The sequence below is a fragment of the Loxodonta africana genome, chromosome 1 (genome assembly GCF_030014295.1).
Source record: "Loxodonta africana isolate mLoxAfr1 chromosome 1, mLoxAfr1.hap2, whole genome shotgun sequence".
Classification (NCBI taxonomy): Eukaryota; Metazoa; Chordata; class Mammalia; order Proboscidea; family Elephantidae; genus Loxodonta; species Loxodonta africana.
Genome location: NC_087342.1, coordinates 110,740,800 through 110,758,271, shown reverse-complemented (window position 1 = coordinate 110,758,271; position 17,472 = coordinate 110,740,800). Strand labels below are relative to the sequence as shown.

At 38.8% G+C, this 17,472-nt stretch overlaps 1 protein-coding gene across 1 annotated transcript in view; it reads right to left on the bottom strand.

Moving 5' to 3' along the window:
* The window catches only part of CD2AP (CD2 associated protein), a 144,952-nt gene that overhangs the window by 83,600 nt on the left and 43,880 nt on the right, over positions 1 to 17,472 (bottom strand). Inside the window, exon 2 of the mRNA XM_003404448.4 lies at positions 14,331 to 14,491. Within this exon, the coding sequence (XP_003404496.2) occupies positions 14,331 to 14,491 (161 nt within the window). The remainder of the gene's footprint in view (positions 1 to 14,330; positions 14,492 to 17,472) is intronic.

Genomic DNA, 17,472 nt, shown 5'->3' with positions numbered 1-17,472 from the left:
CTTTCTCTCCCTTCTTAGTAAATGAAGCAACTCTCTGAAGACATATTTTAGTCCCCTAATCTTGAAAGGGAAACCCTGGTGGCGTAGTGTTAAAGTGCTACAGCTGCTAACCAAGAGGTTGGCAGTTCAAATCCACCAGGCGCTCCCTGGAAACTCTATGGGGCAGTTCTACTCTGTTCTATAGGGTTGCTATGAGTCAGAATGGACTCAATGGCAGTGGGTTTGTTTTTGTTTTTGTTTTGGGTTTTAATCTTGAAAGAGAAACTTTGGTGGTAAGAGTTCAGCTGCTAACCAAAGGGCACAAGTTTCAATCTACCAGGCACTCCTTGGAAACCCTATGGGGCAGTTCTACTCTGTCCTATAGGGTCACTGAGTTGGAACTGACTCGATGGCAATGGGTTTGTTTTTTTTTTTGGTTTAATCTTGAAAGAACTACTGTTTCCATTCTAAAGGACTCAACAACAACAAAAATCACTTTCACCAGATCCTTTTTGTAAATATAAGACTTTGGTTCCACAGAAGAGAGGCCTATCAAAATTACTTCTGCCCTAAGACGCTACAACTTAAACAAATCCTAACACACTAAAAGTTCTGTTTGTTTTTCAATCGTCTAGCCTTCTCATCCAGTCAGCGCATTTGAAATAGACTTGATCTGTTCCACGGCCACCACCACCAACACCGAGAATACAGATTTGGTTTAAGGAAACAGAAATAGACTAATCAGGTTAATCACTTGTACTATATTTTCTCATTTAATTACTCTCTATTTTTCTCTTTCCTTGAAAACTTTTATTTTTAAGGGCAATTAGAAAAGTTCTACCTTATTTATCTATTTTATTATTAACATCTGATTTAATAATACCTGGCAAAAAAACATTTGTTAACTAAATCAGTGATACAGATGATTTTCTTCTCCAAAATCCCCTTTCAGATATGGTAGGCAGCTCCTGAGCAAGGAGGTAACAGAATGAAAAAATAAAATCCCCCATGTATTCATGTGCAAGACATACAAAATCTAGTTCCTAGTAGAAACCCAAGAAGTGGGGATTCCCTACTTTTACATGGGAAAAAACTTAAACGTTCTAGAGTTAAGCACCTTTCTGAAAAACACACAGTAGGTATGCTTGTGGGTATGTGAGAGAAAGAGGGGAGAGTCAGAAGCCAAAAAGAAGTGTACACCTCCTGACTCCAAATCCCCTGCTCTTTTCACAATGTCATGCTCTCTTCTTCCTGATTTATCTCTAGTATGGTAGTTGGCAAAAGACTTGGCTTTGGCTACATAGACCACAATACTTTGTACTTTCGTTTTCCACCCCCCGCCCTGCCCGCCCCTTGAGAAACAAATATTTTTTCCAGGTTCTTTTAGCATCTATAATCTTTACCACACATCTGACACGCAGCCATATGAAGCATTGCTATTTCTCTTTTTGTGTTCATGTTGTGACCTCCCTCAAAAAAACAAACTGTGGGCAAAGACTTTCCTTACCACACCCCAAAACACTTTATAAAGTACTGTAGTAAATTGCTAAGGATTTGTTTATTGAAGTGCATTTATGTTGCTTCATCTCAATGACAAAGCAGCAACTGCAATGGCAGAGTGCCAAATGTCAACAAACTAAGACATTGATATTAAAATTCAAAATATTATACCAACAAATAAATCAGACACTTGACCATCTAGATCAAAACAGTGATAAAAATCACAGCAATTCTGACTCACAGCAACCCTACAGGACAGAGTAGAACTGCTCTATAGGGTTTCCAAGGCTATAAATCTTTATGGAAGCGGACTACCCATCTTTCTCCTGCGGAGCGGTTGATGGGTTCAAACCACCAACCCTCGAGTGCTCAAAAACCACTGCGCCACCAGTGCCTTTGGTGATAAACTAAAAAAAAAAACAAAAAATTTTTTTTTTTTTTTTTTTTAAACTAGCAAGGAATATTCTCAATTCTGGTTTAATTCTTAAATTAAACATTGCAAGTCAATGAGAAAAGGGTAGGCTTTTCAATTTTTTTTCATGTGCAAAAAAAATGCTTAATTAGTGCCACCCTCATACTACATATAAAAAAAAGAGACTGATAAAAGAATTACATTGAAAAACAAAATTTTAGAACTAATAAAGAAAACAAAGGAGGCTGTGTTAGTCATCTAGTGCTGCTATAACAGAAATATCAAAAGTGGATGGCTTTAACAAAAAGAAGTTTATTTCTTCACAGTGAAATAGACTAAAAGTCCAAATTCAGGGTGTCAGCTCCAGGGGAAGGCTTTCTCTTTCTGTTGGCCTTCTCATCAATCTTCCCCTAGGCTACGAGCTCCTTTGCACAGGAACCCTGGGGTCCAAAGGACGCGCTCTGCTCCTGGCACTGCTTTCTCGGTGGTATGAGGTCCCCAGTCTCTCTGCCTGCTTCTCTCTTTTAAATCTCAAGAGATTGCCTCAAGACACAATCCAATCTTGTAGTTTGAGTCCTGCCTCACTAACACAACTGCGGCCCATCCTCTTTCATTAACATCACAGAGGCAGGATTTACAACATATAGGGAAATCACACAATACCAGGAGTCATGGCCCAACTCAACTGGTACACACATTTTTGGGGAAACATAATTCAATCCATGACAAAGGCTATCATTAAACCCTTCCTGCAATTAGGTTATACTTAGACAAGGCACAAAAACCACTTACGAGGGATAAAAGGCATAAAAGCAGAAAGAAGACAAAGGATCAGTATTCAAAATATATTAAGAATTACTACAAGTCTACGAGAAAATGACCAAAAAAGTAAGCAGAAACATACGAACAAAATGTGCGCAGGAAAGAAAAACTAAATGGCCAATAAATATGTGAAAAGATACCTAACTGCAGTTGTAATCATGAAAATGAAAACACCAAAACATGGTGAATACTATTGCACACCTATAGATTTAAAAAAAAAAGTTTTAAGGGTAGCAAATGCTAGTGAGAATGTGGAAAAAGGTACTCTTTTATACTACTGGCGAAAGTTTAAATTGGTTCAACTACTTAAGTAACAAAGTAGAGTTGAATATATGTGCATATCTTTGTTGTTGTTGTTCTTGTTAGGTGCCATTGAGTCCATTAGGACTCATAGCAGTTAGGACTCATAGCGACCCTATGCATAACAGAACAAAACACTGCCTGGTCCTGCGCCACCCTTACAATCATTGTTATGCTTGAGCTCATTGTTGCAGCCACTGTGTCAATCAATCCACCTCGTTGAGGGTCTTCCTCTTTTCTGCTGACCCGGTACTTTGCCAAGCATGATGTCCTTCTCCAGAGACTGATCCCTCCTGACAACATGTCCAAAGTATGTAAGACGCAGTCTCACCATCCTTGCTTCTAAGGAGCATTCTGGTTATACTTCTTCCAAGACAGATTTGTTCATTCTTTTGGTAGTCCATGGTATATTCAATATTCTTCGCCAACACCACAATTCAAAGGCATCAATTCTTCTTCAGTCTTCCTTATTTATTGTCCAGCTTTCACACGCATATGATGCGATTGAAAATACCATGGCTTGGGTCAGGCGCACCCTGCAGCATTGCTTTTAATAACTAAAATTGGAAAGCTGCCCTAATATACATAAAATGTGATACACCCATACAACAGAATATTATACATCTGTTGAAAATTAAATAGTTCGAATACTAACCTAAAGGTTGGCAGTTCAAATTCACTCAAGTGGTGCCTGGTAATCTGCTTCTGAAAGGTCACAGCCTTGAAAACCCTGTACAGCAGTTCTACTCTGCACACACAGGGTCACTAACAGTTGGAATCAACTCGACAGCGACTAACAACAGTAACAAGAGAGGTCAACAATCGCCATCAAGTCAGCTCCAACTCAAGGTGACCTCATGTATAACAGAACAAAACGTTGCCTGATCCTGCGCCATCCTCACAGTCACTGCTATGTTTGAGCCCATTGTCGCAACTAGTGTATCAACCATCTCATTGAGGGTCTCCCTCTTTTTCACCGACCCTCTACATTACCAAGCTAGATGTCCTTTTCTAGTGATTGGTCTTTCCTGATGGCATGTCAAAGTAAGCAAGACGAAACAAGTCTCTAAGAGCATTCTAGCTTCTAAGGAGCATTCTGGCTGTACTTCTTCCAAAACTGATCTGTTCATTCTTCTGGCAGTTCACAATCTATTCCATATTCTTCACCAACACCACTATGATGCCACACATGCATTCCTACAATGAGACATTCTGCAAAGTCACAGACTAAAATACCATTGATTATGCAAAAAGTTCAAAATCATACACTAAAAATACCAATGATTACGCAAAAAGTAGGGTTGGGGTAACCCAGTACCCATTGGGGTAGACCACTCTAAACCCACATAACTTTGAAACTTAGTACTAAAAAATAAAAACTGATGAGATAGATCAGATTAAACAGGCCAACAGATTGACAGCAATAATCAGAAACTCGGGTAGCATCTGGGCTCTTAAAAGCTTGCAACCAGACATCTAAAATACATCTATTAGTCCCATCACGTTCAGAGCAAAGGGAAATGAAGAAAACCAAAGACACAAGGGAAATATTAGTCCAAAGGACTAATGGATCACATGAACCACAGCCTTCGCCAGCCTGAGTCCAGAAGAACTAGATAGTGCCCAGTTACCACCACCAACTGCTCTGACAGGGATCATGATAGAGGGTTTCAGACAAAGCAGAGGAAAATGTCAACAAAATTCAAATTCACAAAAAAAGACCAGACTAACTGGTCTGACAGAGACTGGAGGAACCCCCGAGACTAAGCCCCCCACCCCGAACACTCTGCTAACTCAGAACTGAAGCCGTCCCAAAGTCCACCTTTCAGCCAAAGATTGGACAGGTCTATAAAACAAACAATAGCGCACATGAAAAATGTGCTTCTTAATTCTATCAAGTATATGAGACCAAACGGCAACACATGCCCTAAAGTAAAGACGAGAAAGCAGGAAGTGACAAGAACACTGGATAAATCGACACAGAGAACCCAGGGTTCAAAGGGTAAGGGGGAGAGTGCTGACGCATTGTGGAGATTGCAACCAATGTCACAAAACAATGTGTATAAATTTTTGAATGAGAAACTAATTTGTGCTGTAAATGTTCACCTAAAGCATGATAAAATTTAAGATATAGAGATACTTGCTAACTTGGACTGCCCAAGAGGCAGTTCGCTGTGACTGAAGGATGCCTCAAAGATATTAAAAATGCATGAAGACGATGAAGTGGAAATGCTGACTTGTGAATGCTAAGAAAATCCAGACAGAAGTGAGGTCTGTGCAACAGGACTTAAGAGCCCTCAGAATGCTTGTAGTGTATAAATTTGAGGAAGATACCCAGGTACAAATGCTCACTTAATGAGGAAAAAAAAGGGTTTTTTTAAGAGTCAAAAGAACTCCTATTTAGACCATTTGCCTTTCTTGCTGAAATTATAATTCGACACTCTTTATTACAGCTACACTTACCTAGAAAATGAACTAACACAACTTCCCCATTATCCTGATATCATTCCTCTATTTACCAATCACTTTAGAGCTAAGTGGAAACCCTGGTTGCGTAGTGGTTAAGTACTATGGCTGCTAACCAAAAGGTCAGCAGTTTGAATCTACCAGGCACTCCTTGGAAACCCTATGGGGCTAGTTCTACTCTGCCCTATAGGGTCATTAAGAGTTGGAATTGGCGGGTTTTTTTTTTTTTTATTAACTTTTATTGAGCTTCAAAGAATTGGCAGGTTTTTATGATGTTAATGAAGCGGGATTAACAGTAGTTATGTTAAGGAAGCAGGACTCATCTTCAAGATTAGGTTGTATTTTAAGTCAATCTTTTTTGAGATATAAAAGAGAGAAGTGATCAGAGAGACACAGGGACCTCATACCACCAGAAAGTAGTGCCAGGACTAAGTAAAGTGCATCCTTTGGACCTGAGGTCCTTGCACTGTGAAGCTCCGAGACAAAGGGAAGACTGATGACAAGGACCTTTCTACCCCAGAGCTAGAAGGAAAGAGAAGGCCTTCCCCTGGAGCTGGTGCCCTGAATTCAGACTTCCAGCCTCCTAAACTGTGAGAGAATAAAATTCTCTTTGTTAAAGCCATCTATTTGTGGTACTTCTGTTATAGCAGCACTAGATAATTAACAAGGGCTAACAAGCATTATGAAATACAAGTTGAAGCAGAAGAGACTGTATCATGTATCCATATTGAAATTCCATGTTAAATATAAAGAAAAATTGCAATCTGACACAATAATTATATAAATGTTTAAGTCACACAAAATACTATTTGTTTATGCATAGGTATGTATGTATAAAACTACTGGAAAGATACATACAACTTCAGCACTGTGTAGCTCTCCAGAGGAAAAGAAATGAAAAAGGGGAACAAAGAATGCCTCAACTTTATCTGTAATATTCCATCTCTTTAATGCAAAGTGACATTTTGAAAATACGAAAAAAATGTACCTTAATTTCATAGATCTTTGTTCTATATTCTCTGTAAAATACTCTTGGGTTATGTAAAGTCTGTCTAACACTGGAAATGGACAGTGAATTGGATATTTGTCACAAAAAAACTACAGTTTAAAGTTTTTTACAATAGGCCACAAAAAATGATTTGACCTTTCTATCAATCTTCCAAGGTCGTTAGGTGCAAATGGTTTGTTCTTGACTACTAACCTAAAGAAAGACTGACAGTTCATACCCACCCAGCACTGCCAGGGAAGAAAGACTTGGCAATCTGCTTCTGTTAAGATTACAGCCAAGAAAACCCTATGGAGCAGTTCTACTCTGCAACATACGGGGCAGGCATGAGTTGGAATCAACTAGATGGCAACAGGTTTGTTTTTTTTAATACATTTTCCAGACCAAATTAAATATCACTGCTCTTTAGTATAGTTATCTAAAACAGTAAGAAAGATGTGAGCTTTGTACATTTACAAAATAGCGTATGCTCCTTAAAATCACTCTATCTGTTGCTGCTGAGTTGATTTCGACTCAGACCAACTCCATAGGACAGAGTAGAACTGCCCCATAGGGTTTCCAAGGCTGTGATCTTCACAGAAGCAGACTACCAGGTCTTTCTTCCCCAGTACTGCGGGGTTGGTACAAACTGTCAGTCTTTCTTTCTTTCTTTAACATTTGGCTGGTATGTTCAAACTACCGGGCTTTCAGACAGCAACCAAACGCTTAACCACTGCACCACCAGGGCTCCCAAAATCATTCTATAAGGCTTATTTTCAAGTGGACAATGAACTACAACGCCTGAAGTGATAAAGCCAACAGCTTTACTAATTTGTAGAGTATCCACCGCTGTTGTTATGGCTTTTTTTAATAAAGTTTTACTCTGAAATAATTTTAGATTATCAAAGAGTTGCAAAGGTAGTAAAGAGTTACCATATACTCTTGACCCAATTTCCCCTAATGTTAACATCCTGAATAACCATGTTATATTTGTCAAAATTCAGAAACGTAACACTGGTACACTACTATCAACTAAACTTCAAGATTTTTTTCATATTTTATCAATTTTACCACCAGTATCCTTTTTCTGTCCCAGAACCCAATTTTAGGATTCCACAATGCTTTTGGTCATCATGTTTCCTTTGTCTCCTCTGGCTAATACCAGTTTTTCAATCTTTCATTGTTTTTTATGACCTCGATTTTTGAAAAGTACAGGTCAGGTATTTTGAAGAATGCTCCTGGATTTGGATTTGTCTGATGTTTTTCTCATGCTTAGACTGTGGTTATAGGTTTTTGGGAAAGTTACCAGGGGTACAGTGCCCTTCACATCACATCAGGGGATACATGATATCGAATTGTGACTGATGACCTTAACCCTGATCATCTGGTTAAGGTAGTATTTGCCAGGTTTCTCTACTGTAAAGTTACTACTGTTTCCTTTTCCACCTACCTATTCTTTAGAAACAAGTTGCTAAGTCCAGCCCACACTTAAGGGGGACTTCTGGAGGGAGGAGTATTTACATACATTATTTGAAATTCTTCTATAAAATTTATTATTTCTCCCCCATTTATTTATTCAGTCATTATTTATAGCGACATGGGGATATATATAGATTAAAAAAAAAAAAAGAAAAAAAACTCGTTGCATCAAGTGAATTCCAACTCATAGCAACCTTACAGGACAGAGTAGGACTGTCTCATAGGGTTTCCAAAGAGCAGCTGGTGGATCAGAGCTGCAGACCTTTTGGTTAGCAGCTGACCTCTTAACCACTGTGCCACCAGAGCTCCATATATACATTTTTTCATCTATATATATCTCCATGCTGCTATAAATAAATACACCTTGGGAAATAATCTCAACACTATGTTATTTATTTTCTTGCTCCAATTGTTCCAGCTTTGGACATTGGGAGTTATATCAGGTTGACTTCCGTTTCCCTTTGACATGGCCTCATCCTTTTGGTTTTGTTTGTTTTGTTTTCAGCACTTCCTTACTTTCTGGTACTACATGATGCTGCAGCTCATCTTATATCTTCCTTGCCCCAGAACTAAAAGTAGCCATTTTCCCAAGGAGTCCTGGTTCCTTTTATTGAATAATATTTAGAAACCAAGATCTGGGCACTGAGTATGCACATGCTACTGGGGTGTCACTGTTTCTAAGGCCCTCCTAGTGGAAAGAGCTAAGAAACATATGTCTGTATACTAATCCATATACGTACACACATCTATAATTATTTCTGTAACTATCAGTGCATATTTTAAACTAAACATGAGTTCATGCTAATGTCTTCAACTCTAATTCAGTACCGTGTGGTTGATTTTTAATCCTAGATTGTTTCCCTGTATTACCTAGCATACTAATAAGCTGCATTCTTTATCAGCAGGCAGTTCATTAAATTCAAGTTATAGCGTCAGTTAAACTGAAACGGGAAAGGAAAATATATTTCAACATAAAGTCTCATGATGGATCATTCTTGCTACCGCTACCATTTATCATCATCACATTATCTAGAGAACTATATAAATATTTTTAACTTATTTTTTTAATCAGTGTTTGCAGTGTGATAGATTGCTTTTATACAGCCTTTCTCGCAATGGTCCCTTAACTCTCTTCAAAAGGCTGGGTGGGGTCATGCAAATAGGGTGCTTGTGGCCCACCAAGAGGATTTGATAGCTTGCTGATACTACAAATATGGTGCATGGCACCTTTGTTGGGGTGGGACCATACAAATAAGGTATATGAAGCCCTAACAAGAGGATTGGTCAGTTTTGCCAAGCTGCTAGACTTAAAATCCCAGAGGCAGAAAGGGGAGCCCTCACTACCACTAATAAAAAAGAGATGGGAATGGAGTGCACTCACTGGACCCGGGGACCCTGCGCTGAGAAGCTCCTAGACCCAGGAGACAGAGAGAGAAAGAGCTGTTAACACCAGAAACAGTGCAAGAAGCCAAAAGGCAAGAGCATAGAACAGCAGAAGCAGAACCAGAAGACTGGCACAAGATGGCGCAGCAGGACTCCTGTTCCCTGATGCAAGGCAGCCACAATGGGTGTGCTGACTTACAGGCGATAGAGCTAAGCGCCTTGGGCAGGAGGCTTCCTGGTAGAGTGGGGTGCCTCTGGGCACTTCTCAGTGGACCTAAAGAGCTTTATAAAACTTGCCCAAGCAGGGCAGAGGCCACCCTGAGGGGCCCAGGGACCGAGGGAGAGGACTGCCTGTAGGCATGGCCAAGGAGCTATACCTGAGTCCTTCATGATCCTAAATTGTAACCTGTTGCTTCCCTAATAAACCCTTTAACTGTGAGTATTGTCTGTGAGTTCTACGTGGCCACTGCAACAAATTAGCAAACCCAGCAGAGAGTACAGAGTGCTGTGGGAGACGTGGCTGGTGTCAGAACTGGTGAAAAGGTTGGAGGGTGGAAGTCATGTTTTACGTCCACCTAATAGGAGTCAGCCATGGGCTGTTGATGCTGATGATTCTTTCCCCTTTTGAAGGTGGACGAGGTCAGATGCCCCACGTCACTATTCTTACAGAATTGGAGTCAGAATAACTGAATTTAAACTGAGCGAAGTTCTAGCTTTGCCCTTTGCTGGCAGTGTGATGTTGGGAAAATCATGTAATTTCTGTTTTCTCCTCTGTAGAATGGTATATTGATGGGTTATATAGTATGCCATGACACTGGCCTCTCATCCCTTTTTAGAAATTTTTTCTTCATGAAAAATGGCTTTTTATAGAAAATTTAGTCATAGAACACTGCAAAAACAGCATGGCAGCAGCATCAGATGTGGGTAGGTCTTAGGGTTTTGTTTTAGAATTAGCAGGTGGGAAATAGGCCACTGCTGTGAGGATCTCTAAATTTTGGAATTCAGTAGTCATCACTCTGAGAAACCAGCACTCATCCAAAGTAGTATACCGCTTTTTTGGCAAAATTAACCCTTTAGTTTTTCACTTGGGGAGGAAAATACCTGGCTGCTTAGGATCTTATCCTTAGAGTCACTGTGGTTGATAATGGATGTTAGCTCTTAAGACTTAAGAAATTCCCGTTTTCAGCTCTACATTTCATGTGAGCTCTCCTTTTCTGAATTTCTAGTCTTTTCTGGGGTTCTGCAGAGCACTTTGGCATCCTGAGTTATATCTCCCTTAAGTTTTCAGGACTTCTTTTTCCTGGTTTTATTGGTTATACGTGCACCTTCAGAAATTTGTTAAAATCTCTTGCTGACTCCTTTACCAGGTTAGGATGTTTTCAGCTGCGAATAGAAATCCTATCTAACACATACTTAATTCATAAGAAACTACCTCCTATAACAAAAAGTTTAGAGGGTATGATGGTTCTCAGGTTGGTTAATTTAGCAGCTTGATGTATCCTGCAAGCATCCAACTCATTTTCATCTTTCCTCTCTTCTATCCTAATCACATACACCGTTCTTCTTGTCTCAAGGTGGTTCCAGCAGTTTTGGGCATCCCATCCTCACTCAAGAACACCTAGTTATACTGGATTCAGTCTGGAATTGCTCTCTTTTCAAACCGAGCAGGATGGCAAAACTGACCAGTCTCCTCATTAGGGTTCCACATACCTTATTTGCATGGCCCCACCTCCACAGTGGCTCCATGAACGTTATTTGCATTCTTAGCAGACTGTCTAATCCAACTGATGGGCTACAAATACCTTATTTGCATAGTCCCACACAATCACTGTGGGAGTTGCAACACCACCCACAGCTAAAAGGCCCAATATTAAATAATTCACTGCACTACGAATTCCCATGCTACATACATTACATCCCATTACAAGTTATAAAAAAAGAAATCTATTTATAAAACAAAGTGGCCTTTCCAACTAAATTTAATTCCCTACTTATAACTTTTCTGTTTTAAGAAGAAAAATATAGTTAGTATTCATATTCTTTGAAATCAATTAAGAGTAAAGAATATGTTCATACCCGGATGTGAAACCACCACCAAAAGCATAGATTTTATACAGGGAACACATATTTACACTGTCCAGGCATTCCACTAACAACTATAATGCAAGTTAAAAAAACAAATGAGGCATCATCTAGCTCCCCAAAACTCACAATCATAATCTAATGAGGCCAGACAATGTGGCTGGGTATAAGAAAACTAACAGAAAATAAGACAATAAGTGAAATGTAAATATAAAGATATTCCTTACATTTTTCCCTCTCTAAATCATTGAGAATTTTATTAGTATGTAGTAAGTTTAGGAGTTTTAAACATTTTTTTTTCTGCCAAAGGTGCCTAGAATATTTACTAAAAAAAGGAATGTTTTGGATATCCATCTGCAAAAAAATGACACAAGACCCATACCTCACTCCATGCACAAAAACTAACTCAAAATGGATCAAAGACCTAAACATAAAATCTAAAAGGATAAAGATCATGGAAGAAAAAATAGGGACAACGTTAGGAGCCCTAATACATGGCATAAACAGTATACAAAACATTATAAAGAATGCAGAAGAAAAACTAGATAACTGGGAGCTCCTAAAAATCAAACACCTATGTTCATCCAAAGACTTCACCAAAAGAGTAAAAAGACTACCTACAGACTGGGAAAAAGTTTTTAGCTATGACATTTCTGATAAGCTCCTGATCTCTAAAATCTACGTAATACTGCAAAAACTCAACTGCAAAAAGACAAATGACCCAATTAAAAAATGGGCAAAAGATATGAATAGACACTTCACTGAAGAAGACATTCAGGTAGCTAACAGATACATGAGGAAATGTTCACGATCATTAGCCATTAGAGAAATGCAGATCAAAACTACAATGAGATTTCATTTCACTCCAACGAGGCTGGTATTAATCCAAAAAACACAAAATAATAAATGTTGGAGAGGCTATGGTGAGACTGGAATACTTCTACACTGCTGGTGGGAATGTCAAATGGTACAACCACTTTGGAAATCGATTTGGCGCTTCCTTAAAAAGCTAGAAATAGAACTACCACACGATCTAGCAATCCCACTCCTTGGAATATATCCTAGAGAAATAAGAGCCTTTACACCAACAGACATATGCACACTCATGTTTATTGCAGCACTGCTTACAATAGCAAAAAGATGGAAGCAATCAAGGTGCCCATCAACGGATGAATGGATAAATAAATTATGGTATATTAACACAATGGAATACTATGCATCAATAAAGAACAGTGATGAATCTGTGAAACATTTTATAACATGGAGGAACCTGGAAGGCAGTATGCTGAGTGAAATTAGTCAGTTGCAAAAGGACAAATATCATATAAGACCACTATTATAAGAACTGGAGAAATAGTTTAAACTGAGAAGAACACATTCTTTTATGGTTACGAGAGGGGGGAGGGGGAAGGGTGGGAGAGGGGTACTCACTAATTAGATAGTAGATAAGAACTACTTTAGGTGAAGGGAAATATACCACACAGTACAGGGAAGGTCAGCACATTGGACTAAACCAAAAGCAAGAAGTTTCCTGAATAAATTGAATGCTTCGAAGGCCAGCGTAGCAGGGCCAGGGGCCTGGGGACCATGGTTTCAGAGGACATGTAAGTCAATTGGCATAATAAAATCTATTAAGAAAACATTCTGCATCCCACTTTGGAGAGTGGCATCTGGGGTCTTAAATGCTAGCAAGCGGCCATCTAAGGTGCATCGATTGATCTCAACCCACCAGGAGCAAAGGAGAATGAAGAATACCAAGGACACAGGTGATTACAAGCCCAAGAGACAGAAAGGGCCACATGAACCAGAGACTACATCAGCCTGAGACCAGAAGAACTAGATGGTGCCCAGCTACAACCGATGACTGCCCTGACAGAGAACACAACACAGAAACCCTGAGGAAGCAGGAGAGCAGTGGGATGCAGACCCCAAATTCTCATAAGACCAGACTTAACGGTCTGACTGAGACTGGAAGGACCCCGGTGGTCATGGCCCCCAGACCTTCTGCTGCCCCAGGACAGGAACCATTCCCGAAGCCAACTCTTCAGATATGGATTGGACTGGACAGTGGGTTGGAGTGGGATGCTAGTAAGAAGTGACCTTCTTGGATCAGGTGGACACTTGAGACTATGTTGGCATCTTCTGCCTGGAGGCGAAATGAGAGGGTGGAGGTGGTCAGAACCTGACGAAAAGAGAGAGTGGAGGGAGAGAGCAAGCTGTCTCATTAGGGGGAGAGTAATTGGGAGTACATAGCAAGGTATATATGGGTTTTTGTGTGAGAGACTGACTTGATTTGTAAACTTTCACTTAAAGCACAATAAAAATTATTGGGAAAAAAAAGGAATGTTTGTTGTTAGTTGAAGAGTAATTGTTACTTTGATATCGGCTCAGATAACTGCTACAAAAATAATGATCTAGTACATTCTTGAAAGACCATGAAAAGCAAGATACCAGGGTAAGACCAGTGAATAAGAGGCAACTGAGTCTTCAGTTCAGGTTCTGTCTTAGCTCTTCAATACCAGCAAATCATTTAACCTCTCAGTCTAAATATCACCATATTTAAAAAGGGGTTAGTACGTACCCTACTTTTTTTTCCAAGACTATTACAGGGCTCAAATGATAATGCATGCAACAAAGCTACTTTCTAAACTACAAAGTGTCACCCAAATGTAAACTATTATTCATTAAAAACAAAAAAAGGTAGACACATACATACATCCATACATACACAGTATTATTATTCACCAGGACATTAAGCAACAATAATGCCCATTACAGAAGTACTTGAACCACCTTTTTTTTTTTATATTATACCGAGTAAAAAGTTACTTAAAATATTTTCATTTTAAAAAATATATTTCTTAACACATGAAGCTTAAATTCTATAAAGCAATAGCTAGAAATTTAACTGAGAACACTCACCTTAACAAAATTATCAGGGAACATTCCTCTTCTTCCATTTAGTTCTCCTTCTAGCCATCCCTCCTCCTGTAGCTTTTTCACGTTCCTAATGATTTCTCCAACTCGAATAGTTAATTCATCATCATGTACAGCATCATAGTCATACTCCACGATATAGTCAACTAAAAAAAGAAAAAAAAGTATAAGCTCTAATTCACAAAATACTATAAACCATACTAATAAACTTACAACTAAGGAATCATGCATAGCCAGAATAGTTAACACTACAAAGAGATCATCAAGCCCTGTTTCAATGATTTTAAATATTTGACTGTATTACAATAAACTTCTTGGTTACCCTAATACACCCAAAGCGATCTACAGATATAATGGAACCCCGATCCAAATTCCAACAAAATTCTTTACAAAAGGGAGAAACATATCACCAACTTTATATGGGAAAGAAAGAGGCCCCGAATAGTAAAAACAATATTGAAGACAAAGTAGGAGGCCTCGCACTCTCTTATCTCAAAACGTATTATACAGGCACAGTAATCAAAACACCCTGGCACTGGTTAAATGACAGACACACAGACCAACGGAATAGAATTGAGAATCCAGAAGTAAATCCATCCATCTATGGGCAGCTAATTTCTAACAAGGAGTCAAAGTCCACTCAATGGGAAAGAAACTGTCTCTTCAACAAACTGTGCTGGCAAAACGGGATATCCATTTGCAGAAAAATTAAACAGGATTCATACCTAACACTATACACAAAAACTAACTCAAAATGGATCAAACACGTAAATGTTAAAGCTAAACTAAGGAGTTCCTGGAAGAAAATACATGGACAAAACTATGGAACCTAACTGTTTTCAGTTATAGATTACCAAACACAACTACAAATTCAGGAGCAGCAGAAGACAAATTAGATAACTGGGACTAACTAAAAATTAAATACTTATGCTCATCAAAAAACTATCGGAAGATTAAAAAGAGAACCAACAGATTGTGAAAAAATCTTTGGGAACGATATATTCCATAAGGGTCTAATCTCAAAAATATAAAGAAAATGTCAACAACAAAATGACAAACAATTCAATCAAAAACAGGGCAAAGGTCTACAACAACAAAGAGAACATCGAAGACGAAATCACCAAATCAATACCATTGACAACAGCACCCCAAGAAGATAAAATACTTAGGAATAAATCTAACCAGAGATGTAAAAGACCTATACAAAGGAAACTATGAAACCTATTGCAAGAAACCAAAAGGACCTACGTAAGTGGAAAAACATACATTGCTCATGGATAGGAAGACTCAACATTGTACAAATGCCTATTCTACCCAAAACGATCTATAGGTACAATGCAATCCCAATCCAAATACCAATAACATTATATACTGAGATGGAGAAACAAATCACCAACTTCATATGGAAGGGAAAGGGGCCCTGGACAAGCAAAGCATTACTGAAAAAGAAGAACAAAATGGGAGGCCTCACACTACCCAATTTGAGAACTTATTATGCCGCCACAGTAGTCACAACAACCTGGTACTGGTACAACAACAGACACATAGACCAGTGGAACTGAATTGAGAATCCAGACATAAATCCATCCACATATGAGCAGCTGATATTTGACAAAGGCCGAAAGTCCACTGAAAGGGGAAAAGACAGTCTTTTTAACAAATGGTACTGGCATAACTGGATATCCATCTGCAAAAAAATGAAACAAGAGCCATACCTCACGCCATGCACAAAAATGAACTCAAAATGGATCAAAAACCTAAACATGTATTCTAAAACAATAAAGATCATGGAAGAAAAAATAGGAACTCTAATACATGACATAAACAGTATACAAAACATTACTAACACTGCACAAACACCAGAAGAGAAACTAGATAACTGGGAGCTCCCAAAAATCAAACACCTATGCTCATCGAAAGGCTTCACCAAAAGAGTAAAAAGATTACCTACAGACTGGGAAAAAGTTTTCAGCTATGAAATTTCCAATCAGCGTCTGATCTCTGAAATCTACATGATACTGTAAAAACTCAACAACAAAAAGACAAATTAGGATATTAACAGGCACTTCACCAAAGAAGACAATCATATGGCTAACAGATAAATGAGGAAATGCTCATGATCATTAGCCATTAGAGAAATGCAAATCAAAACTACAATGAGATACCATCTCACTCCAAAAATGCTGGCAATAATCCAAAAAACACAAAGTAATAAATGTTGGAGAGGCTGTGGAGAGACTGGAACACTTATGCACTGCTGGTGGGAATGTCAAATGGTACAACCACTTTGGAAACCGATTTGGTGCTTCCTTAAAAAAGCTAGAAATAGAACTACCATATGATACAGGAATTCCACTCATTGGAATGTATCCTAAAGAAATAAAAGCCTTCACACAAACAGATATATGCACACCCATATTCACTGGAGCACTCTTTACTACAGCAAAAACATGTAAGCAACCAAGGTAACCATCAACGGATGAATGGATAAATAAATTATGGTATATTCACATGATGGAATACTACGCAATGATTAAGAACAATGATGGATCTCTGAAACATGACATGGAGGAATCTGGAAGGCATTATGCTGAGTGAAATTAGTTCCAAAAGGACAAATATTGTATGAGACCACTATTATAAGAACTCCAGAAAAAGTCTGAACATAGAAGAAAATATTCTCTGATGGTTACGAGGGCAGAGAGGGAAAGAAAGGCATATTCACTAATTAGTACACTAGGCCTATTTTAGATGAAGGGAAAGACAACACATAGTACAGGAGAGGTCAGCACAACTGGACTAAACCAAAAGCAAAGAAGTTTCCTGAATAAACTGAACGCTTTGAACGCCAGAGTAGCAGGAACAGGGGTTTGAGGACCACGGTTTCAGGGGATATCTAGGTCAATTGGCACAACAAAATGTACTAAGAAAAAACGCTCTACATCCCACTTGGTGAGAGGTGTCTGGGGTCTTCAGTGCTGGCAAGCAGCCATCTAAGATGCCTCAACTGGTCTCAACCCACCTGGAGCAAAGAAGAATGAAAAACACCAAAGACATATGGTAAAGATGAGCCCAAGCGACAGAAAGGGCCATATAAACCAGAGACTACATCATCCTGAGACCAGAA